The 24,808-nt window shown below is 34.5% G+C and overlaps 4 protein-coding genes across 9 annotated transcripts in view; 3 read left to right on the plus strand and 1 right to left on the minus strand.

Annotated features, from left to right (window-relative positions):
• The window catches only part of LOC130804340 (protein SWEETIE), a 36,866-nt gene extending 27,094 nt beyond the window's left edge, over positions 1–9,772 (plus strand). For both annotated transcript variants that reach the window (XM_057668742.1, XM_057668743.1), the window contains 16 exons: positions 86–227; positions 330–398; positions 1,030–1,086; positions 1,515–1,601; positions 1,680–1,808; positions 1,933–2,136; positions 2,256–2,711; positions 4,986–5,048; positions 5,636–5,733; positions 5,825–5,915; positions 5,998–6,133; positions 6,585–6,889; positions 6,969–7,103; positions 7,192–7,356; positions 7,449–7,574; positions 8,523–9,772. In XM_057668742.1, the coding sequence (XP_057524725.1) occupies positions 86–227; positions 330–398; positions 1,030–1,086; positions 1,515–1,601; positions 1,680–1,808; positions 1,933–2,136; positions 2,256–2,711; positions 4,986–5,048; positions 5,636–5,733; positions 5,825–5,915; positions 5,998–6,133; positions 6,585–6,889; positions 6,969–7,103; positions 7,192–7,356; positions 7,449–7,574; positions 8,523–9,584 (3,325 nt within the window). In that variant the 3' untranslated portion in view covers positions 9,585–9,772. The remainder of the gene's footprint in view (positions 1–85; positions 228–329; positions 399–1,029; positions 1,087–1,514; positions 1,602–1,679; positions 1,809–1,932; positions 2,137–2,255; positions 2,712–4,985; positions 5,049–5,635; positions 5,734–5,824; positions 5,916–5,997; positions 6,134–6,584; positions 6,890–6,968; positions 7,104–7,191; positions 7,357–7,448; positions 7,575–8,522) is intronic.
• Positions 9,773–10,664: 892 nt separating this feature from the next.
• Positions 10,665–18,556, plus strand: LOC130804169 (NADPH-dependent diflavin oxidoreductase 1). 4 transcript variants are annotated; one of them, XM_057668519.1, is made up of 13 exons: positions 10,665–10,943; positions 11,347–11,596; positions 12,466–12,543; positions 12,641–12,745; positions 13,175–13,266; positions 13,544–13,728; positions 13,976–14,073; positions 14,840–14,914; positions 15,030–15,140; positions 16,381–16,506; positions 17,224–17,343; positions 17,461–17,677; positions 17,778–18,556. In XM_057668519.1, exons 2-13 carry the CDS (start codon positions 11,549–11,551, stop codon positions 18,302–18,304), a joined length of 1,782 nt encoding a protein of 593 aa, XP_057524502.1. In that variant the 5' UTR covers positions 10,665–10,943; positions 11,347–11,548; the 3' UTR covers positions 18,305–18,556. The 4 variants fall into 4 exon arrangements, with proteins under 4 accessions (XP_057524502.1, XP_057524503.1, XP_057524500.1 ...); XM_057668520.1 differs by having other exon boundaries at positions 11,461–11,596; XM_057668517.1 differs by having other exon boundaries at positions 10,666–10,943; positions 11,347–11,637.
• A 703-nt stretch (positions 18,557–19,259) lies between these two features.
• LOC130804375 (30S ribosomal protein 3, chloroplastic-like) lies at positions 19,260–21,193 on the plus strand. 2 transcript variants are annotated; one of them, XM_057668789.1, is made up of 2 exons: positions 19,260–19,633; positions 20,668–21,193. In XM_057668789.1, the coding sequence occupies exons 1-2, from the start codon at positions 19,379–19,381 to the stop codon at positions 20,947–20,949; spliced, it is 537 nt and encodes a 178-aa protein (XP_057524772.1). In that variant the 5' UTR covers positions 19,260–19,378; the 3' UTR covers positions 20,950–21,193. The 2 variants fall into 2 exon arrangements, with proteins under 2 accessions (XP_057524772.1, XP_057524771.1); XM_057668788.1 differs by having other exon boundaries at positions 19,265–19,633; positions 20,671–21,193.
• A 135-nt stretch (positions 21,194–21,328) lies between these two features.
• Positions 21,329–24,664, minus strand: LOC130803831 (uncharacterized). The gene is made up of 5 exons (XM_057668032.1): positions 24,260–24,664; positions 24,143–24,201; positions 23,756–23,890; positions 22,815–22,986; positions 21,329–22,137 (listed from the first exon to the last, which is right to left on the minus strand). The coding sequence occupies exons 1-5, from the start codon at positions 24,533–24,535 to the stop codon at positions 22,012–22,014; spliced, it is 768 nt and encodes a 255-aa protein (XP_057524015.1). The 5' UTR covers positions 24,536–24,664; the 3' UTR covers positions 21,329–22,011.
• Between the last annotated feature and the right edge of the window lie 144 nt (positions 24,665–24,808).

The following is a 24,808-nucleotide window of genomic DNA, read 5'->3' on the forward strand; positions in this document are numbered from 1 at the left end:
TGGGGCATATATCCATAATGATAATGTAGACAAGCAATATCTGTGCGCTTTTCCAGTCTCTTAATTTTCTTTGGTTTGATTTCAGGTGTCTTAGTCATTTGCCAACAGCTGTTGGAAAGGAACCTGCCCATTTTGATTTACTATTGGCTAGAAAACAGAAAAAGGGATCTTCTAGTGGTGATTGGCTTGTTCTTCAACTACAGGAGCTAATATCTCTAGCTTATCAGGTGCTCATGTTGACGTTATGGTTGTTAAGCTTTTACACTTGAGCTAGTTTCATACCTGTTACATATTGATGAAGGTGAGTAACTTTTTTGTCAACATTTCAGATCAGTACCATTAGTTTTGAGAATATGCAGCCAACTGGTGTAGGGCTTCTATCTACCATCATGGACAAGGTAGGACATGTGAAATGATGAGGTTTAGCTAAACTTTTAGCATTACCAATGAATAATTTGCCAACAATAGAGAAAAAAAGGTGCATGATTATCCTAGTTGTAAGGATTTATAGGATATATGCAGGCAGATCGTGGGTTTAGCCAAACTTTACACATTCAGCTCCTTCAGTCATGTCAAAAGAATTTATAGGATATATGCAGACGGATCATTCTAGTTGTTGTTTTATTTTTGTTCCTTCATTCATTATTTCATGAATTTTATTCATGGGGCATTTTATTTTGTAGTCTATTAAGAGTTAATAAATAATTATCAGAAACTTGACAACTACTCACATCTAAAAAAGGAATTGACAACTATTGTAGGATGGAGGGGCTAGGGCAAGTGTAAAAGGTTTATGGTGGTTATAAATGTGCAATGTCAGCTGCAATAAATTAATAAGTGTTACAGAAGTCTTGGGACAAAGAAAGTAGACAGTATAACTAGTTCAAGATATGACAGGTGTTTTCATTATGAAGAACCAGTTTCCAACTTTCAACAATCAACAGCTGAAAAAACTGTAGCAAACAATTGCAATGTATCACATTTCTTATTTATGATCAAAGACTTACTAGTTCCAACTTTCAATTTCAGTTTGGAGAAGCATCTGATCCCGAACTTCCTGGAGGGCTTCTATTAGAACAATACCAGGTAAGCCGGATGAATCCTATAAATTACATCAAGGAATTGACTCCTATATTTTTATTAGTTCCAAGTTCCACTCCATTTTAAAAGATAAAATTTTTGGTCAAAAACTAAAATGTAAATAGGTTTTTCCTCGAGAAATATTTTGGCAAATCAACCTGGTTGATAATTGTTCCAATTTCTTGAAATTTACCAACGTTGGCACTTGTATTTTGGCAATATACCCTTGCACTTGTAAGGATGAGGATCGTGCAGGACATTTGTAATGGGAAAGTAATAGATTCAGCTGGTTGAAGGTGGTAAATTCAATAAGTTTTTTTTACAAGAATGGTTTTCAAAAGCGATCAATTCCTTGAAAATATATGGGTACAAATGGGTTTTACACAAAAATCCTATTATTCTTAAATCAACTCTCAGATTGTGAATTATGTCAGGCCCAACTAGTATCTGCACTTCGCTCTGCTTTGAACATGTCTTCAAGCCCTATTCTCCTCGAGGCAGGGTTACAACTGGCGACTAAGGTTGGGACTTTTTAACTATAACTTACTATAATTTTCATATCTATTATTTTTATGCTTTAAGAGGTTTTTCTTTTCCAGATACTGATTAGTGGTACAATTCGTGGAGATCAAGCTGCCATTAAGAGAATATTTTCATTGATCTCCGGACCACTGAATGAATTTGAGGACCTTTATTATCCCTCTTTTGCAGAATGGGTCTCTTGCAAGGTATAACATAGGTGCTCAAATGTTCAGTTGCTGTTATTGATTTGGTATCTTCTTATTTTTGGATTAAGTGTCTCGGCTTATGTAGCTGCTGCTGTTGACATTTATCTATCCTATGTGCTTGTAGATCAAAATAAGATTGCTTGCTGCACATGCTTCTCTAAAATGCTATACATACACCTTATTGAGGGCGCACCAAGCTGAGGTCCCTGATGAGTATGTGGCGCTGTTTCCTCTATTTTCTAAAAGCTCCCAGATATTAGGAAAGCGTTGGATAGGGATCCTGAAGGACTACTGTTTTCTTTGCTTTAACCTTCAGTTAAAGAAAAATGTATGTTAATGAACTATTTGTCCTTTAGCTCTATTGCTGAATCAAATTCATATAGATGATTTAATAGCTCATTAATTCCCTAATTTGAAGTTATTTCTGTTCATTATCTTATGTTACAGTGGAAGCCATTTCTTGAGGGAATCAAGTCACCGCTGGTTGCTTCAAAGTTGAAATCTTGTTTTGATGAATCCTGGCCAGTCATTTTGCAAGCTGTTGCTTTAGATGCTGTTCCTGGGGATATCAGTTTGAGCAAGTCATTAAATCAAAATGAGGATAAAATGTTGAAGAATTTTGTGTCTGGATACAGCATGGTTGAGCTGCGTTTTGAAGATTTTCAGTTTTTGTGGGCCTTTGCTTTGCTTCTTCTTTTTCAGGGAAAAAATGCTGCTGTTGATCAGCAGATATTTCTATTACTTTCTGTCAAGTCTAACTATATCGAGTCACAGTTTGAAGAAGCAAAGCCTCAAACTCTGAAGTTATGTGAAGTTTTACTTCCAGTCTTCCGATCATTGTGTGCCAAATACTTCTTCAGCACGGGGTTTCTTACAATGGAAATTTGTAGGGAATTGCTGCAGGTTAGCTATTTCAGCTTTTCGTCTATCTTTTACAGGATTTCTGATGATTTTTTTTCTTCTTTGAGTGCCCTTTTGTTTTAGTATTCTAGTTGGTGCACAAGGCTCGGACGAATGATGTGCTCTTATGGTTTTCTTTCATTCTACAATCTGTGTTTGCCGTTAGTTCTGGCTAATTAGACTGGGATATGGCAACCAATTGTTGAAGTAATAGATTTAAAACACGACTTCTAATGAAGGCTCCCTTATTATTTTGATTTCCTTGAAACGAATAATTTTCTTTCCCGTAAAGGAGTTCTTTTTGATAGTTCAATTCAGAAAAAAATTGAAACTGGAAGGAATTTATCTAAGAGGCACTAATGCAAGCATATTCAAGAAATGATGCTCAGGCAATCAATTAATGGCCAAAACTAATAGCAAAGCCCGCGATTTATAATAGACCAAAAACATTCTTAATAAGTGGACCACACAGGATAATAAGGGGAAAACGATTGCCTTGAAATTTAGTTTATAGTTTGAGTAGGTTGTGATTAACAATTAATTTGAACAATTTTTCGTGCTTTGCTTTCTTAAGGTTTGTTCTCCACAACGCATTAGTATGGAACTTAATTAAAACTGGACTAGACTTATTACTTTTGAAATGCACTGGACCGACTGAACTTGTTAGTAGTGAAAATTCAGATAATAATAGTTGAGCACTTGAGGTTAAAGGGTAATATTTGTACTGAACTTAAAACAAAATAGTTTAGGTTACAGGGTAATATTTGTACTTTAGATGTATCGTGTCAACTTCATCTTGTCTGTTTCATAAATTTTATTTGATCATCTGTAAAATTGGTTTAATATGATATTTAAAGCTGCAATATCCTTCTTGAGAACCAATCGAAAAATTTGCTGCTGCCCATGAACAAGAAACTGTTGTTCAATGAGCATAGAGTTTAGGTACTGCCTTTGCTCATGCAACAGTTGGACTAATGCTTGCCTTTAGTATTTGTTGCTTTTCCACTGAAAGCTCATAGGCCAGCTGATGTGTTAATGGATTGGAAGGTGCAACACGACCTATGAAAATCTCTACTCTTTTGAAGACACTAATCATCATGGTCTCGTTTTGTCCTTATTTATGTATAACCGCCTCCAATTATATGTGTCTCTGTATTCTTCTAGTTGCTCCATTTTTTAAAGAGCTTCCACATTCAGAGGAGAAATGGTGAACTAAAGAAGTACGGAGGAAGGTTGTACTAAATAATTTAAGGTATTCAGGTCTTGGAGCGACAATTGTCTGTCAAAATGGTATCTTCCACTCCCTTCATGTGAGTGGCTGCATTACTAATTTTAATGATGAAACCACCACCAAAATTGTGAGGACTTTTTGGTACTTGTATTAGGTATACTAGTGCATGATTATGAAATCTTTACTCGTATTGTTCCATTTCCATATATCTGTTTCTGTGAAATTTCCTTTTGAAGCAATGGTAACAATAGCTATGTTATATGGACATGACAGATTCCCTGACACTTTAATATCAAGGTGAAATCACATACATTTTGGTATGAAATATTTTTAGAAGTTAGAACCCACCTGGGGTAGAGCAAGTAGTTTTGACACTTCTTATATTCCAAGAGTTTTGGGGTTCGAGACCTCAGGCCCTAGCAATGCAGACAAGTTGTAGTTTCTCCCTCCTCACCCTCCAAACCCACCAGGTTGGATGAGATCTGGGTTTCCCCATGTAGCCTAAGGTTTACCTCTTACGAAGGTGTTGGGTTCCTTGTGAGAAAAAGAATTAAAAAAAAGTGTTGTTCACTCTTAGCTCGCAGTTGTGCACGGCTACCAGTCAAAAGAAAACGAGAAGGGTGAGAAGCCATAACTGACATTTAAATTGTAGAGTTTTCAAATTTAAGGTCTTAGAGAAATCCCGAGGTCCGGTAATTAACAATGTAATTTGTCGTATCTAGAATAGAGCCATTGTGGCTTTTTTTAGTTAGTGAGAAAAGTCCATTGTGTTGGGCTCCACTCGATGACTTTCTTTATCTTCTTATTTTGTATGCAGATTTTTTTCCTCTCCTCCCTCTGACATAGAAGGTTATTTTATTTTACATTGTATGTAGAAAAGTGGACAAATGAAACTTTTTCGATATATTATCCTATAAATGCAATCTCCCCATGCATAGAGTTAATGACAATTTGGAGTATTTTGGACGCTTGTACATGTATTTATGTTATAAATGATTTAATGGTAAATGTTATTTGGATTCAGTTTTAACTTCTGCTTTATTCAGGCCATCACGTATGGGATAAGGGAAGATTCATGGAATCTTCTTGCTGTCACAACTTTATCTGAGGTAATTAATGCTGCTATTCTGTATTAATCATGTCTTTTATCTGTTTACTTTCTTATTCAATCTTATCTATCTCTTAAGTGGTGACATCCTAGGCATATACTACTCTACCCCGGCCATTTAGCCCCATTTGGTTTTGAAACGGAGACTAAGAAATTGAGTATAACAATCTAAAGTAGTGAGGTGTTCAGAAATAAGAGAGAGAATATAAAGAGTTAAAATGGTGAGGTTATAACCAAAAATAGAAAATGGGGGGTAAATTCATTGGGAAAGACTAAAATGGAAAATATGACAAATTGAGTGGGACATAAAAGTACATAAAAAAATGGAATGACCAAAATCATGTTTGTCGTTTCATTTTTGGTCATGCAGAGACTAATGTCTTAAATGTATCTTGAACCAATTGCATTTAGATGTGTAATTCGATGATAAACTTTCGATCAATCATCTTTGTGAAAATATCGCACTGCAGTTTCGAATATTGTTTTTGTTCCTTAGGAAGGATTTCATGAGACTAGTAAATTGGCTGCTTTTATGCTATTCAGTGCCAGCATTTCTAATAGCAGACTAAAACCTATTTGTTAGAACAGATTGTCCAAAACTGTCCAGACGATTTTCTCAAGATTGATAGTTTTGTTGATCTAGCAGTGGAGTTGTGCGTGGCCTACCTTTACAAAATGTGTGCAGGGTAATGGTGAAAGTTATGCTAACATCTTTGAACTTTTGTTAGATTAAATATAATTATGAATATAACTATTTCAAATTTGTCTTCATGTCAGTAATGATACCTGTGATGAGTTCAGTAGGGAGAGTATGATATGTGATTTGATCGCCATTGCAAAGACTCTGTTGGATTGTCTTGCAAGTGAAGTATGCTTTTTTCTATCTTCAATTTGATCACAAGTTGTGCTACTGCTAAACTGTCACTAAAGATTCTTTCCATTGTATACAGCACCAGTTAAAAATTATCCTGCCAATTATGTTAGCTGGTAATGAATGTGCTCGAAGAGCTGCAAGTGAAGCAAGCTTCTCAAAGATTGTTGAGTTTATTGTACAAATTTATCTTTTATTGAACAGCTTTGTTGAAGGTAAGTCTGAATATTGCTTCATTCTTCATTCTTTTTTGAATTTTGGTTATGCTTGATGCTTCCACAAAAACAAAGCTTCACCCTGTTGAATCTAATATATGGTATGAATCTAGTTGATATAATGAAACAAAACTCCTTTATCAATTTCTCTACGTTTCACATGATATATATAGGGTCAAAGTAAGCAAGTTCTTCAGCTAAAACATAGAGATAATTGATTATAGTTTCGTTTGGGTTAGTCTGAAGTTCATCCTTACGATTATTGTGGTTGGATTTTACTTTGTTGGTCCTGTTTACTTCGTGACAGTCTGCTGTAGCATGTTTCTTAGTTTCTTTTCTAAGCCTCCTTATATTACATGGCTACCTTTCTGTTGTAGCTTGCTGTGCCTTTCTGATTTCACTATTATTTGTTGTGGCTTGTTAGTGAAAGAGGCATATGTTCTTTGCGCAGAGATATCTATTCCAGGGCTTGATGTTGTCCATGCTTTGCCATGTATTATTGGAGCTTGTCAAAACTTCACTAGTGATTTTGCGAAAGACTGCATTGAAGTGATACATCTTTTGGAAAATAGGAAGTCCAATATGCGCAGGCTCCTGTATGCAAAGCTTGTTTTTTGCCTGGAGCAAATGCTATCCTTTGCTGACATGGCATTTAAGATGGAACTTTGTCCAGAGAAAAAGAGCTCTAGAAATGTGGCTACTTTCATTAGTTGTGTTAGATGTATGCAACTTGTTATTATGGATGCTAATGTACAGGTATGGGAATTTATTGTATTTATGAATAGCAACCAGCATTGGCTGTGTAGATATGATGCTGTAACTATTTTTTTTGTAGGTTCAAGCAATTGGGTTGCAAGTTCTCAAGAACATGGTTCAGAAAAATTCTGATTCCAAAGTCAGTTCCTTCCCATTACTTTTGACTGGGGAGCTGTTCAGAGACATTTTGATGGTCATTCAGAAGATTATAATGGTATCTATGGTTGACCTGATCTACGTTTTTTTCATTTAGAACTTGCCTTGTCATTAATCTGATTGGTTAATGTTTCTATTGTGACTAGAAACCTGTAACGAGAGAATCAGCTGCTCTCGCTGGAGAGTGTTTGCGAACCTTGGCACTTTTGCAAACCCTTCCAAAGGAAGTTGAGTGTCAAAAAGGTCTTATAAGTTTGCTTCTTGAAGCTGTTGTCATGATATTGTCTGGTACAGAAAACAGCGTTTCTGAGGTATTATCATCAATTGACCATTGAGTGGAATTAAACGCTGCTGCTAACATTAATTTCTAGAACTAATTTATCATAATTTGAATTAATTGTAGGAAACAAGTGAATTAAGAAGCACTGCCATCAGACTTGTTTCTCATCTTGCTCAGGTTCCCTCTGCTGCAGAACTTCTGAAGGAAGTTTTACTTGGAATGCCTGCTACACTCAGGTTACAGATTCAGGTAATAACATTCTTCCAAAAAATTTCACCGTTTTTGTTTTTTAATTTCTAGTTTCAGTTGTTTGTTTTGCTGAGTGCCCTGTAAAACTAATATCCTGCTGAAGATTGTTTTTCCCTCAACAAACCGTTAGTACATGTGAAGTGGTAAGTGCATATACTGTTGGGCTAATATAACAAAAAATGAGGTACCTAATTGTGATGCGTGAACCTGTACAGTTCCAATAAAGTTAATTAGGTAAAACTTGTTGGGTCTTGGCCTCTTGGGTGTTTATTGTTTTCCCAACCTTAAAAGCTATCAGTTGGGCCTTGGATGTATCTCCAATATGTTTCTTAAAATTTTGCACATTATGTATGCTTGTATGGATGTCTCTCTTTCCGCGGAAATATGTCTTTGAGTAGACAGAGTTATCAAATCTTACTAGGTTTGTCAGTGAACAGATAATCGATCTTACTATAATATAGGGCTCTGTTCCTGGACGTTTCTTGATAAGTTTGAGGGGAAGTGGGGAAAGAGTTGGTTGGAGCACCATGTGTACTGTAGTTACTTGGTTGGTGGAAATTTATATGATGTGTCTCGGTCAAAGTGCTTCCCACCTATGGAAGTTCCAGTTTTCAGTATCAGAGTTGGTTAGGATCCCTCGTCCTAGTTAGGAAGACTTACCACTGAACGTAAATTTTGCTGTGATTTTTTGTGATAAGACCTTAGTTGATGTGGCATTCATACTTTCTAGTGTTCTTAATGTTATTGGTGTCCAGAATTGCGTGAAGATTCTAACCCTAGGTCTTAGCAAGTTATACAGATATATTCATAATTTATACCAGCTTTTAGCTCGTGTACATTATCAGGGACAGAAATGTAATCCCTTTTTATTGTTCTTAAGTATTGTCTTTGTTACTATGGTGTTTAATTTGGAACATAATATCTTAAATGTGCCTTTATCTTGTACAGAATATTGTCCGTGCATCTGTTACCCAAGGAAACCAGGCAACACAGGTCAAATCTAATGTGGGAGCATTAGAGATTAAACTACCACAGCAATCAAATGAAAATAAAGCGGAAATTCATTCTCCAAGTTCCCCTCATCAAACTGAAGGCGGTTATGAAGTTGAGGATGGAAATGACGATGAAGATGAAGATGAAGATGATTGGGATACATTCCAATCGTTTCCTGCCGCTAGTAATGCAACCAATGTGGATACGGAATTAAATGCTGAGATTCCCTCCATGCTAGAAAATGATGGTATTCAAGAGATTAGATGCTCAATACCATCTAATGATGTAAACGAGACTGTTTCTGAAGTCGAGAATGGTGAAGAGGAAACACTACAAGGATCACCTCATAATCATAATGTACACGAACTTGAAGGCGGTGACCTCGCTCTTGAGGCTTGCGAAACTCAAGAATCCCACAACTTAAGTAATGTTTCTGAAATTGCATCCAGTCAGGACGATAATAATGCCTCATCACATTCTCATCAACCTATTAACAGCCCACCGGAAGATGATACCTTTCAGGAGGTTTCACGCTCATTAACTTCTAATGATGTAAAGGAGATTAATTCCGAACGCCAAAGTGAGGAAGAGGAAGTGCCTCAACAACCGCCCCAGAGATATGTACACGAGTCTGAAACTACTTATCTAACTTCGGAGGCATCTGAAAGTTGTGAATTTCTCGTTAGTGCTTCTGGAGCTGAATCCATTCAAGATGACTATCTTACCTCATCATATTCTCAGCAGCCAAGCAACAACGAAAATGAAACAGATGAATCCAATGTTGTGATGAACAATTTAATAAGCAAGGAAAGCCCAGGTGATTTGATGAACCAGGAAGCACCTGCAGATACATTATCAGTTGGAGACTACCCCTCTTCAGCTCTGCAGACGCCAGATTTAGAAGACAACAAATTACATTGTGATCAGTCTGCGGAATCGGCTGGTAATTCCGTACTCGTAGGCTCTCCTGACAACGAAATTTCCATGGCTACTGAAGCCGAACCAAAACAGCCATGAGAATCATAGCAACCCAGGATGTTGTGTAATTTCCTCTGTTGTATTCTTTTGTAAATTATTTTTGAAAGCTACGCGTTTTTGTTGGTAGCTTTTAGCCCTTAAAGTTAATCTTAATATGTAGGTCCTAAAATGAATTTGAATCAAGAACTCACACTTAGTTAAATTTTATCAAATGAGTGTTTGATTTATTTTTCCGTATTCATTATCCTCACTCCTCGGGGCTTCATTTTTACATTTCCTACGCATATTCTGTATGGTCATGCTCCATATTAAATAAAATTACAACATTGATTACAATTATATTTATAATCTAGAAAAAAATCACCTTTAACTATATTTTATACACTTAAAAACTTTCCTCAACTTCATGCCACTTTATTATGGTTTATAATAACAGATTGATGCATAGATCCAAGATTCCAATCTAATTGATGTATGCAAACTTATTCTAACGTAAAAGATTTTTCTATTTATAAAACTTTTCTGGTCAATGAATGTAAAATTGCTTTAATACTTATTTTTTCTTAGTGGATTTGACCAAATATCTAGAGAAGATAAAATTAGTCCCTAAATAAAAATGATTTTTTTTTTTCGAGAACTCTTGAAAAATATAAGGATTCTCTAGTTATATAAAACAATTTACTATCACAAATCCGCCCGAAAATTCTCATCATTCCATTTAAAAATTTGTTGAGATTTTGAGAGATTCTCCACATAAATTGTTGATAATTTCATTAATTATTTTTGACATAAAAATTGACTCTATGTAAACTTATGCTTTTAGTTGAAATGATCATAGAGGCGGATATATATCAGCTCGTGTATGAGACCATCTCAATTGTATAATTATTTCATTTCTATATAATTAATCAATTTAAAATTATAAGTATCATTTTAATACGTACATAAGTGTCAATTTGTTTTGTATGAAAACATCTGATCATAAACAAACTCATATTATTAGCCCTTTTCCAAATTCATAATAATATATAAATCAATTCAATAAAATAATATCAGACCATCTCATTTAAGAATTTGTAAAATTTTAATTTTTTTTCACCGCTCCTCACCAACGAGCTCCCTTACCTTCTCATATTGATATTTCATTTAGAAAAAGTTCACAAAACAAAGCCACAACGCACAACCCACACACGTGAACTGTGAACTGTGAACGGAGGTCGGAGTATCGAACGGCTTCCGCCTTGACGAGAAGGGGAGACCCACTCTTGGAGACTTGGAGGAGTGTTGGGCGTTGGCTGCTTGATTTTTGAAGACTAGTTGAAGCTGCCACCTTCCGGCTTTCCGTCTGCCGAACATACCACCAAAGCCCACCGGGTACCTCGTTTTCCACTGTGGCAGGTATGTATTATGATTTTAAGTTCTCAATTTTTAGGGTTTTAATTGTATTTTGATTTTTGAGTTCTTAATTTTGATTTTGAGCTTGATCTTCTCATTCTTATTAACGGTGGATGATTGTTCTTGTTTTGATTTTGTTCCTTTTCCTCAAATTGATGATTACTCGCTTTAATTACAAATTACACTTTCCTGAATGAATGTGCTTATTTATCATTTTCATGTCGTCAAACATCAATTCAATTCATTTTCCTTCACTTCATGTGTTTTCATTTTATTTATCATTTATGTTTTTTAAATTTATTTGTAACAATTTGTGGAATGTGGAATGTGATTGAGATTGTGATTTGTGAATGGGTATGGTAATGACTAATGAGTTTGTGAATGTGTTTGTTAATGTTCTTGCTAGAATTCTCGAAATAGTGAAGAGAAAACAAGAGATTTTTTTTGCTTAACGTTTGAGTAGAGAAAGTGGGGATAACTAGCCACTCACAACTAACAAGCGAGCTTCTCTTTCTGGTAGACGACAGTGGAGAATAAGCCATTGAAGAAGAATCAAACCAGTTCAATGGAAGAGAAACTGCTAATACTGTACGCTACTCAGACTGGTAATGCCATGGACGCTGCCGAACGCATCGGTCGCGAAGCTGATCGCAGAGGTTTCCTTTCATCTCTTTTCTCCATCGACCAATTTGATCCTGTATTTCTCTCTCTCTCTCTCTCTCTCTCTCTCCCTGTCTGGCACAATTATTTTGTTTTACTTGATCGTTGAATTGGAATAGGAAGAAGATGATTCATTGATTGATTAACTAGTCTTTTTGACATGATGTTGATTAAGTATAAATGTACTATCCTAATTTTTTTTTATTTGTGTATTAAAAGATTAATTTCATCCATTTCTTTGTTGAAATCATTTTGTTTACTTGATCGTTGATTATGGTTTTTGACATGATGTTGATTAAAAATAATCCTAGCGTTTTTTTGTTTTATTTTTTCAATTGTGTGTTAAAAGATTGAACTTAGATTTGCTACTGCCAGTGAAGTTTTATGCTTGATGAAGATATGAATAGACAGTGTTAAGAGTTAAAATTTCTGTTTGCTATGGCAATGGTAGTTTTACCCTTGATGATAATATGAGTTGCCAAAGGCAGTCATAAGCATACATCCCCTACTTGAAATATTGATTGATGAGTAAAAATTTTAGATTGCTTCATTAGTATTGTCAAGTGTTGATAATGTAAGTGATGTAGCTTTGACTCGACTGCTATCATTTTTTGGGTTGTGTATGCGTGCGCTCATATATTCTCATGTATTAAGGGCTTGTTTTTCTGAATTATTGGAATGAACTTACCTTTTTGCTTGTAAACCTATTAGAACTGAATTGAACTCAAAATTAAGTTGGGAGAATAGACCCTATGATTTAAGATGAGATTTTCAGGTTTAGATAGTTTTGATGTATCTGTTTTAACATCCTTTTTGTATAATACTATCTTATTTTTTCTACACTAATCATTTTTCTTGATCTTAGAGTTCACTATGCGATCAGAGATTCGTAATTTTTGTTGTTTCCACCACTGGCCAGGGTGACACACCTGATTCGATGAAGGTTCGTACTTCTATTATATAAATAACAACTTCCGAAATTATTAGAAAATATTTTATTTTCTATTTTTCAGTTTTAAACTTAGTTCAGAACAATTTAGGTGTTTTGGAGATATCTATTGCAAAGGCACCTTACTCCAAACTGGCTAGGAGGAGTCAACTATGCAGTTTTTGGACTCGGAGACTCGGGATACCAGAAATACAATGTAATACTTCTAGGACTCTCTCTATTGTTGGAGAACTATGGTACCACTTTTTTTTTTCGGGTTTCTGCAGTGTGTCTTTGTCGTATATTCAGTTATTACTGCTGAGTCTGTCCATGTACAACTTAAACTTGAAAGTTGAATGCATAATGCTCTAGAAAGGCTACTTGAGGTGGACAAAGTTGAAAGACTTTTGATGGTTCCAATGGCTTCTATCATTGAATATATATAGCACTATAGCAGTATACATTATAATCATGGATAAGCTACCTAACAGAATATTAGTATATCTACAGAATTTTTTTCTATTTGTAACATCAGATCACAATCAAATGTATCTTTCATTAAAACCAGTCTCAATAACGCCATGAGTGTCAAATATGTCTTTCTGAGGCAATGAGAGCACCTTCTTTTGTTTTTCTGTTTCTGCAGTTTGTTGCTAAAAAGCTGGACAAAAGGCTTTCAGATCTTGGTGGAACACCTATTATTGAAAGAGGTCTTGGAGATGATCAACATCCTTCAGGGTATGATTAATCAAAATCATTTTTTGATTCTTAGTTATAATTCGACCTTTCATAACTTTTAGATCATGCCATATACTTCCTCCACTATATTTTAAATGTGTTGTATCTCCAAAGATATAAGAGTTTTTGGGAGAAAATATAGGAAGTGTGGCTGATTCCTTTTTCGTTCATCAAATGTTTTTTAACATCATAGGTCATGGTATTTGTAAGTGTCATTCTGTTGAATTTTTTACTCATACCGTATTGACAGGGCTTAATCGTCAATGGTGTTGTATAGGTATGAAGGATCTCTAGATCCTTGGATGTCCTCATTATGGAACACGTTGAATAGAATAAATCCAAACCTGTTGCCAAACGGAGTAGATTTTGTTTTGCCAGATATGAAACTGATGGATCAACCCAAAGTTGTTGTAACGTATCATGTCAATAACACAAAGAGTCCAATATTCTCAGCTACTCCAGGTAACTTATTCTGCTTGTTGAAATTGTGTTGCTCTTCTTTTTCTTATTTTGTTCTGCTGCTTAATATTTAAATTAGTAGAGGTATTAGAGTTATCAGCTGCTTGCTGTGGTTGGTTTTCTGTAGGATGTTGTGGTTTATCCTGTACTGATCAATCGTTGTTAATCATCGATTCCAAACCTTTTAGACGTTTATAAATGTTGGCTTGACGTTTTTCTTTAGACAAGTTATTGTTTGTTTGTAATCCAGATTTGGATTCAAGGACATTGCAAATTCAAAGTGCTCGAATGATGTCCACTGCAAATTTTCCTGAAGATAAGAGTAAGCCTCACTGCTGGTTAAAAATGGTATTCCCCAAAAATCTTAGGTACTATGTGTTGTTCAAGTCACGGTGTTAGATAATCTACTAGGATATCATCTGTATTGGATTTTTGAATTCCCCTTTTCTACCCAAGTTGGTCTTTCTGTTACCTTTTCTAATTTGGCTTTAGGCTTCTCTTATTTGTTTGATATCACTTTTGGTTAGTGTTTAGACTTGAGAGTTAAATTTTTAATTTTTGTTTTCATTTTACCCATTTTGATTATTATTTGTTATAATATTTGTAAAAGCCAAGTAAAAGGGCCCATATTTTTTTTTTCAAATAATTGATGTCTTGCTCGTCATTGGCATATAGTTAAAAGAATGGAGCAGGCTGAATATGTATGTATAGGTTCCTCAATGTCTGCCCTTGAAACAGACAATACAATTTTTTTTTCTTTCTACCCAAGTAATACCCTACATTTTGTTTGAGAGGAATATACAGGAGGGTTGTATCTTTCTGCATAACCTATGCTTAACTTGAGTTTGATGCGCTTAACTTTGAACTTAATTATGTCTTGATTAATTAGTATATATGAGCGGATATGTGAACCATGCAGAAAACTGAAGTGGAGTTATTGTATATATTGTTAGCATGACTATATAAACAAAAGACAATGTGAAAGCTGTCTGACATCAGCTTAATTTCATTAGTGGATAAAATACAGTTATACGTGAGCAAGCTACATTTGTAAGTATATTTTTTTTATGTTAATTTTCTTATTTGTTCTTGTTTGATTAAAAAATTCTTTCAGACGAGAAACTTTTCACTGACACGAGCAGGATGTGGGAGAGATGTCCGCCATATTGAGTTTGAATTTCATTTTACTGTAAGCTGATGGTTATTCTTAGAAATTTAGATTTTTTTTTTTTGAATATTACATAAAAATAGTATTTGAAAGAAAGGCTATTCTTTTGTTTGATGCAACTAAGTCCTATTTTTAGGTAGTTGAATTTGAAGTTGGTGATGTGCTTGAGATACTTCCAACTCAGAACCCTGATGCCGTGGAAGCATTCATACAGCGTTGTAACTTGGACCCTGAAGCATTTATCACGGTATGTAATTTTGATTTCTTTGAGTTCCTTGTGTTGACTTTTGTGATTTTATATTTATCTGTTTTGGTGATGAGTAATAAAGAGAAATAAAAGAAAGACACCAAGGCTTTGCCACTCATATACAACTACAGAAGAATGTGAAAGGACAGAAAACATATGTCGACAAACTATCATGGATCAATTTATCTTCAAAGACAAGGAATTTCATTTATTGATCAGAACCAAATTCTTGACAAGAAATTATCTGTTTCTTTCACACTTGAGCAATACAATTTCCTTCATCTTCTATCCTGTTTTTGCTGTTTAACTGGAGGATGGAAAAGAAACTTCTTATGGTTACAATCAATACATCAAGAAATTTCACTCTAAGGCTTATTTTGTGGTAATTCTAAATTGAATATATATGGCAATTTACGAAGGAATATTCATATGTTGCTTATTTTGATGAGAGTATGGGACCAAAGATTTAGTTCTTTGGTATCAGATTATAATGGTTTAATGTAAAATGACTCATTAAATTCTGTGCACTTCTTATTTATGTGAAGTTGCTCAAGACGTTAGCTGTCAGGCCAATCTGAAACAATCTCTGTTTGTCTTACCACTACAAGGTAAAGTTGCGTACATCTAACCTCCAAACCCCACCGTAGGTGTGGGAGCCATGTAATGGCATTGGACAATGGAATGTTGTTGCTACTATCGAATATTCATATTTTTGGATGACCTTTTCTTTCCTTTATAACGTCACAAGATGACTATTTAGTTGTACCAGAATCAAGTAGGAAACAGAATCAAGTGGTTGTACATAATTGTGTAGTCCACCCCTTGTATTGTGGAAATTGTTCTCTTAAAATGGATTGGTTATGATTAAGGAATGGATCTGAGGCCATTTCGAGATTATGGGACTTTGTCCCACATCGAATGTATGGGCAACTAATGTGAGGTTTGTAGAGTAAATGAGCTCTCTCACCTACTAGGCTAGTCTTCAAGGTGAGTTCTCTTGTTTGTTCTATAACACCTTCCTAGGTCATAAGTGTGAAAATCAATGACTTAAACATGTTGCTAAATTTTTCTCTTGTATGTTTTATTATTATTCTATGAGAGGAGTTTTCAGAGTAGAGGGAATGGAATGATCCCACTTTGTTGTTTTATGCACGACAATATGCATAATTTTGTTTTTATATTTTTGGTTAATTTCTCGTTTTACCGAGAGATATAATATGAAAGTTTTATCATAATACAGGTTCAAGTGAGAAATATTAACAATGCTACTGCAAATGATACAAATACCATTCCCATCAGATTAAAAACCTTTGTGGAGCTAACCATGGATATTGCCTCAGCTTCACCTAGACGGTATTTCTTTGAGGTATTTTGGTTCTTTGAAGTTCTAATAGCTGTTTTTTAAATCCTCATCTTCTCAATATGCTTCTTTGGTATCTCCCATTTCAGTGCACTGAAAAGCATGCATTTAAATTACATTGTGTTAGTGAGGCATGGTGTTCTGATATTCTAAGAGGCTTATTAGGAAGAAACAGGATCCAACAGAAAGAAGTGAACTTTCAAATTAAAACCAGAGTTGAAATAAAAGTGGATGAGCTAAAGAGTGGAACCAATCCACCGGAGAACCAAAAAAAATTCAATGAAAGATCTATGCACTACTATGTCTGGCTTTGTCCACTTTTACATCACCTTCAAAATAAATCTATTTATTCCAGTTTTCTATCGTTGTAGATTTTTATGGGTCAGTAACGAATCCAAGATAGTAGTACAAGGTGGGCCGAACACCCACCTCTATATGTGTGCTGAACTAACTCAACTGCCATTCTACGCTGCTATTTACACAATTCAATATTAATTGAACTTTTAATCAAAGGACCCTGGCTATGGCCTAGGAAGACTCGGGCCTGGATTCCCCACTGATCCATCAAGCCAGGCTCTTGTCACTCGTAACTCAAATCACATTCTTAGTGTAACAAACCATGTCATCTCACCAAGTAAAAGCCTGATATTATATACTTGGTAATGTTATATAGGAGTACTTGTAATATGTTCGTTAGGGTTCTAACAAGCCTTGGTACTACAGGTGATGAGTTACTTTGCCACAGCTGAGCATGAAAAGGAAAGATTACAATATTTTGCTTCACCTGAGGGCCGAGATGATTTATACCAATATAATCAGAAGGAAAGAAGAACTGTTCTTGAGGTGAATTATTTCCGTTGTTTCTTACTTCAGTAGTAAATTTGACACATCTTTATAATTCGTATGTGCATCATTTCCCCAACTTCTTCTATTTCATATATCATTTCTAATGGTACTTAGGTTTTGGAGGATTTCCCATCTGTCCAAATGCCATTTGAATGGTTGGTTCAATTGGTTCCACCATTGAAAACTAGAGCATTCTCCATTTCTTCATCTCCTGCCGCTCATCCTAATGAAGTACATTTGACTGTGAGCGTGGTTTCATGGATGACACCTTTCAAAAGGAAGCGATACGGTCTTTGCTCAAAGTGGCTTGCGGAACTGGATCCACAACAAGGTGTTTCCCTCATTATTCTGAGCCATTGCATCCGATTATGTCATGTCTCGTATCTGTCAAAATGTAAAATGCTAAAGTTTTTATTCATTTATGTGAACAGGGATTTTAATTCCAGTTTGGTTCCAAAAGGGTCTACTTCCAGCTCCATCTCTGTCACTTCCCCTTATTCTCATAGGACCTGGTACCGGCTGTGCTCCTTTCAGAGGATTTGTGGCTGAGAGAGCCATCCAGAGTCAATATGGTCCAACTGCCCCAGTTCTTTTCTTTTTCGGTTGCCGAAATAAAGATGACTTCTTATATAGCGATTTTTGGTTGCTCCATTCGCAAGATGGAGGGGTTCTTTCAGAAGAAAAAGGTGGAGGATTTTATGTTGCATTCTCGAGAGACCAACCACAGAAAGTTTATGTACAACATAAAATGCAGGAACATAGGCATAAAGTCTGGGATTTACTCAGTAAAGGGGCTTCAGTTTATGTTGCTGGTTCCTCTACCAAAATGCCTTCCGATGTTCTGTCAACTTTCGAAGAAATCGTTAGCACGGAAAGTGAGGTTTCAAAAGAAGCTGCTGTGAGATGGCTCCGGGCTTTGGAGAAGGCTGGTAGGTACCATGTTGAAGCATGGTCCTGAAACGGGATGTTACTATATTCATGTTTTAGCATTAGCTATTGAAATTGTTTAGTTTATTGGATATAACTCGGTCTTTTACAATTTTTTGGTTTAATTTGTATCAATTATCATAGACAATGTAAGAGGTTGAACACTCATTTAGGCTTAACAACACTTATATATACCGTAAAAACATCCATGTTTTTCTTGTACGTTATACATCATATGTCCTTCTCAATTTGCTATTCACAATAGAGTGGGGTTTACTTTTAAGGTTGTTTTTCATTATTTTTTAACTCTTATTATTAATTTGTGGATCGCAAAGTATTGTATGAGACGGTCTTATCGATAGACACATTTCATACATGTGTTAAATAGTCCATTTGACACATTATGAGATAAATTTTTTATTTGAAGTCGTCTCACCGAGAGCCGATCTCTTACAAGAGTAGCTCGTTGTGGATACAATTGAAAATTTTCCTATAAAGAGAGTAAAGAATTAGTCATTTATGTAAAGTGGTGAGAATTTAACCCCTATTAGAAGAATGAAGGAGAAAATTGTTAACCATTTCATTTAAAAAATCTCTTTAACAAAAATAAAGAAAATAAATTTTGTAAAATGAAAAACAAAAATTATTTAGAATAATCTCACTTACTGCTTATCTGATGTAAATAATTTCTATTATTGATTATTACTAAATAATTTAATGTTGTATACTTTTTTTATTGACAACACCCCTTATCACATTTTAACATTTTAACCGGCTACTGTAAATATCTACCACCAAAGAGAATTAGGATAGACCAACAAAAAAGCATAAGATTGAATAAAAAGTGAATGTAAAGGGTAGTAAGTACATATTATAACTGGTTAAAATGACAAGAGGTACTGTCACTCTGTCAGTAAAAATATACTAGAATTATTTAGATAAATTAATAGCATAAATTATTGTCAACAGATAGTAGCCAAGCTGAGAAAAAATTTCATTTCAAAAAAAAAAAAAAAGCTGAGAAAAAATTTTCTTATCCAGTTTAGTTCATATTAGTGAGGAGCACTAGTTTCTCATATCTTCTTTTCCTCTTTGAGCTTTGAAGATGCTTTCAATGGCAGTTCAACCTAACATCAATGCCATTGCTAAACCTTCAACATACCCATCTCCTAAACTATCCTTTAAACCCTTCAACGTTTCCACCTTTGCAAACCCAAAACATTTTTCTTCTCCTTCATTTCCTCACTTGAAGAAGAAAGATTGGAACTTTTCTCTTTCTGCTGCACCTGAAACCATTTCTGATGTATCCCTTGATGAAGCTTCTGTAGATATTGATGATGAATTGCCTGTCAACAAAGAGGTTTTTTATTTTTACTTTTTTATTCTTTCCCTGTATTTTTTAGGATCTTTTTTCTATATTCATGAATTTTGGTTATTTAATGTGGATTTTCGTTTAATTTCTGTTTTGAGTATGAATAAATTTATTATTTGAAATCGTTTTTAGGTGCTAGTTTGATGGTAAAGATTTTTTTTTTTTTTTTTTTTTGGTGGTGTAGAAATTGAAGTTTTAGGTAAAAATTCATGCTTAGTTGGTTTTGAATGTTACTCCTAAATACTTAAATTTTCTCAATTATTTGTAGCTTTAAAGATAAATTTTGTTCATCATATCTTATTTTATGAACTTATCTTGATTCTTGCAAAGTAGGTTGATTTCAGCTCAATGTTCTTTCAATGTTAACTCTAAATATCCTGGTTCTTATTCCCTGCTAATATTGAACACAATAATATGTAAAAATTGCTTATGAAGGCAAATTTAGCATATTAGAAGATGAACCTATACTCATTTATAGGTTACACAATTCAATATTAAATAAGTTTTTTAGTCAAATGATCCCGGCCTAGATTTCCCTGTTTGAAAGTAATAACAGAAATCAAGATTGCGGTGTTAACTGCTACTGATGTTCTTGTATCCTATATTACTCGGGTTTATTTTGCTTCACGTACCCATGTCCGATCCTTGATACTCGGAAATTGGTATGGCACTTAGATACTTCATTTTAGGCGTAAATTCAACATTTAGATGTATCCCACACATGGACACGTACCAGTATCCAACAATAGTACCTGAATCCAAGTAACATAGCTTGCATCATATATTCATGAGGTCTCATAGACGCGTTTAATACATGGGCCAAATAGCCGAACTAATACAATTTATGAGAATGGCGTTCTTGTTTTGAGGTCGTCTGACTGAAAGACGTCTCTCACAACTCACAAGAGTAGTTGTCATATATAAGGTTCAAATTGGTTTGATCTGTACATAGATAGTCATTTAGTTAATTATGTTTTGTAATGAAGTTGTGATTGATTTGGTCTGTTGCAATATCAATGTAGAAGCTTAAAGTAGTAGTGAAGCCACTGGATAAACCAAGGCTGGTTTTGAAGTTTATTTGGATGGAAAAAAACATCGGTCTTGCCCTTGATCAAACCATACCGGGTCATGGTACAATACCTTTAAGCCCATACTACTTTTGGCCGCGGAAAGACGCATGGGAAGAGCTGAAAGTGTTGCTTGAGAGTAAGCCTTGGATTTCTCAGAAACAAATGATTATTCTACTGAATCAAGCCACTGATATCATCAACTTGTGGCAACAAAGTGGTGGTAATATTGCTTAATGTTCTGATTTTGGTTGCTTTTCTTATCTTTAGGAAAATGTTGTCTCATGTTGTGTTGGAGTTTTCTCATTGTTATCAACTAGACATTGCTGTTGCTTGATCGTTACACACATTTAATTGAACAAAACATAGATATATTGTTTTCGGCCTATCTGTATGTCTCACAATGAGACGACCTCAAAACAAGAAGTTCAAAAGCTTAAAAATTTCTATTATGGGCTATTTAACCCAAGTATGATACATGTATCACGGTAAGACCATCTTATATAAGAATTTGTGTATTGTTTTTGCCTATGGCGTACATCGGGACGTCTGTTTTCATTTGCAGGTCATTCTCGAGCCGATAGTCTCACTGGCCGCAACCTCCTTATCTATTTTGATATAAGGGTATGGTCTGCCGTCTTGCAATCGACCTGATTTTGCTTCGAATTCATGTATTTATTTTCCATGGTTCAATTCACACAACAAAACCTGCAGGCTATTGTACTTGTGTTAGGTTACAAGACCTTTTCTTTCTTTGTTGCAAGAAATCCTTTAGTAATCACTATTAAGCTTCCGGAATTGTCCATAAAAAACTCTAATAATAAGAAACTACTGAGACTGTCTCTTTAGTCATTACAACATTTTGTGCAACCCATTAGTTTTGTGCTACCTATACTTTTGTTGAATGTTCAATGACAACTCTATGTGACTTGTTTTATCGTCAAGTGGCCGAAGGATGACTTGTTTCGGTCTTATCAGTCCGGTAAGCCCCTCTCACCCTCCAAGGGGTCAGACACGAGCATGTGTAGGCCATGACCAGGGTCATTTGACTAAAAATCAAATAAGTAATATTGAATATACATCGAAAAATAGTAGCGAATTGGTTCAGCATACATGCAGATGTAAACTTTGGCCCCCATATGGCCTATACGTGTATTCTAGATTCACCCGTGTCTCCCTCAACTAGCTGCTGATAAGATTCCTTTCAGTAATTCACATTCTTGTTTGAAAATCATTGCATTCAAGTTGGTTGCTTAGCATCCTGAAGCAGCATCTCATGCTTTCCAAATTTGGAGTTATTTAGTGTTGTTGAATATCTGCATGTTGATGCCAATTAACCCTAATTTCATTCTTGGGTGCAATTTCTTTGACAAAGTTAAATTTTGTTTCCAAACTTGGTCTGCTTCTTGATAACTTCTGTATAATCTGAAAATAAGATATTATTAAATAAATAATTAAAAATTGTCAAAACTTAAATGTGCTCTTTTATTATTGTTTTTTTCTATTTTTAGTTTTAAAAATCTCACAAATTTTATCAAATTAATACCATTAAAAAATAGAGGGAATACGTGTTTGTTAACAGTTTAAATTTCATTCACATCTCATTTCAAGTGAAATAGTAAGCACCATTGAGGCATGTGTTGCATCTACACTTTAAACCTAAAGGTTCTCGTGTAAGAGAGTATGTTATAGTATATATCAAATTGTAGGATTTTAATCATCAGTCTAAGCTTATGGTTGAAACTCCTATGCTACACTATAAAACTCTAACAGTCACTATAAAGTATTAAACTTTAAAATTTTACATTCGTCCAGCAATGAGTAACTTAGTTGGTTATATGGAGATCTCTTTAGACCTAAGCAGAGAATTTGAAAATGTCACCTCTTGATGATTTGGGCTGAGTCTGTTAGCTCTTAAATAGTTTATCATTTATGATTCTTTGTCATCTAAAGTCACAAATCAGAAGTTTAACCGGTGCGCATTTCTAAAATCGACGCTCTAAAGTAATGATCACTTTTGACTTTACCATGCTTTTTTCACCAACTTAGGGCATCTAAGCATAATTTAGTACGAGCAATAATAAATTAGTGCATAAATTTACCTTATCATTAACTCCAAAACATGTAGGAGACTCAAGTGCTTGAATTATGAACTCCTGCCCAAATTTGGATGTAAAATAATTTCGAATATGTTGTAATTCTGGAAAGTCTCCAATTCTTGATGATGCAAAAATCAAGCTCCCTATGGCTTCCTTATATTCCTCTGGACATTCTCTGAAAAAAAAAGTGTATAATATATAAATATATAAATTTTTTTATTCGGAAGAAGGCTAGAAATTCCTACAGGTTACAGGTTACAGGTTAGTGATGAGAAAAGGAATTTAATCTTTTATATAAATGGTGAGAATCGAAATTTTGTATGAAAGGAAAAGCGGAATTTTCATATAATTAATATATTCTATTAAGCAACCTAATGTAACACAAAAATAGAGCATACTTTACAAACACAAAAACTTGAACGAGACAGTCTCATTATGAGATCGTTAATTTGGACCGGTTTAATTCGCGCGTGTAACAACATTTTAATTTTTTGGCTTTATCAATTTTGACCTTAAAGGTATCAATTTTGAAAATTGGTACCTTTAAGGTCAAAATTGATACGTTTAAGATTAAAATTGAAAAATGCCCAAAAAATGAAAAAAATGCCCAGGTTGTTATACGCGCGGATTTGGCTGCCCAAATTGATGGTCTCATTATAAGGTTGTCCTGTCCAAGACCAGCTGCTTTACAAAAACACAAATTGTAGTATGAGGCAGTGTCACGGAGAGATGCGTCTGATACATTGGTTAAATAGTATGTCTCATGCATACATATTATGAGAAACTAACTTGTTCTTTATTACAATAAGGACTTAACCATTAAAGTCGTCTTACTGAGGAATAGTCGTCTTACTGAGGGATAATCTCTCACAAGTCACAACACAAGAGTACAATAAATACTTAACCATTGAGCTTAAACCATAAAAGAGAGATGAGAAACTAACTTGCTTTTTTGGATCGATGATACATTTTGTGCAAGAAAATTACAATAAGAGTCTATCATATCAAATACATCCAACATGTTCTTGCTCTCTATTACATGCTCAACCTGTTCAATCAACATAAGATCAAGAATATAAGATTAAGATTAGTTGTCAGCTCAAATTTTTACCGCAATACTATAATATTTTATTATATCAATGTCATTACGTGAAGCTCATATGGGAGAATTTGTAGTGTCGGATACTCGAATATATACGACCTTATCCTTGTAATAAAAAGAGGTTGTTTTTATCCGGTTCGAGGCGTCCTAAGCCATAACTAAAGTTATTTATATTGAATTGTATAGCATATGAGACAGAATAATAAATAATCAAGTTTAATCTGTATACATGTTGAGATGAGTGTTTGATCCACCCTGTACCAGTATCCTCAATTCACCCTGAATCTTCTAAAATTCCAAATAAACAAAAATTGCTCATCACACGTGATTTATTCCCAACAAATCACAAAACGATAGAACTATAAAATTGTGTTATTTCGAGAATGGATACGAAAAGTATAAGTAGAAGAATTACTCGAAGAAGAGCATGATGTTGATGACCAAGGTGAAGGAGTTGAACAACATCTGAAATTGAGCATGAGTAAAGAGCTTGTTGCCTATTCTTTAAATATGAATTTCTTGTAATTGCATGCTTTAAATAACACACAAATTTTGATGATTTTCTTCCTAATAATATACCAAATCTACTTTTCCCCATTTTTGGTTGATTTTTTCTTTGCATTTCTATAGTTTATGCAACATTTTTGTGCACAAGAAACATTTTATAGTATAGGAATATGGGTCAATTGTATGGATAGTTAAGTGAATAACTCAAAGTCCAAACAGGATTTTGGGTCAAATATGGTGTGGGTTAACCCGTATAACAAGAATTGATCAATTTTGATTTTTGAACTGTTTAATATCATATATAATATCATCAATGAATTAATTCAACCAAAAATTTAAGTCGATGGTTGATAATTAAAATTGTATTGATATGGCTATAAGTCTTATT

The sequence above is a fragment of the Amaranthus tricolor genome, chromosome 17 (genome assembly GCF_026212465.1).
Source record: "Amaranthus tricolor cultivar Red isolate AtriRed21 chromosome 17, ASM2621246v1, whole genome shotgun sequence".
Classification (NCBI taxonomy): Eukaryota; Viridiplantae; Streptophyta; class Magnoliopsida; order Caryophyllales; family Amaranthaceae; genus Amaranthus; species Amaranthus tricolor.

Coding starts and splice junctions, on each gene's coding strand:
- LOC130804169 (XM_057668517.1), top strand. CDS start 11,506: ATGGAAGAGAAACTGCTAATACTGTACGCTACTCAGACTGGTAATGCC. Junction 15,141..16,380: donor ACCCTGAAGCATTTATCACG/GTATGTAATTTT, acceptor ATCATAATACAG/GTTCAAGTGAGAAATATTAA. Junction 17,678..17,777: donor GGAACTGGATCCACAACAAG/GTGTTTCCCTCA, acceptor TTATGTGAACAG/GGATTTTAATTCCAGTTTGG.
- LOC130804375 (XM_057668789.1), top strand. CDS start 19,379: ATGCTTTCAATGGCAGTTCAACCTAACATCAATGCCATTGCTAAACCT. Junction 19,634..20,667: donor AATTGCCTGTCAACAAAGAG/GTTTTTTATTTT, acceptor ATATCAATGTAG/AAGCTTAAAGTAGTAGTGAA.
- LOC130803831 (XM_057668032.1), bottom strand. CDS start 24,535: ATGCAAAGAAAAAATCAACCAAAAATGGGGAAAAGTAGATTTGGTATA. Junction 22,987..23,755: donor TCATCGATCCAAAAAAGCAA/GTTAGTTTCTCA, acceptor TTTTTTTTTCAG/AGAATGTCCAGAGGAATATA. Junction 22,138..22,814: donor GTTTTGGAGTTAATGATAAG/GTAAATTTATGC, acceptor TCTTATTTTCAG/ATTATACAGAAGTTATCAAG.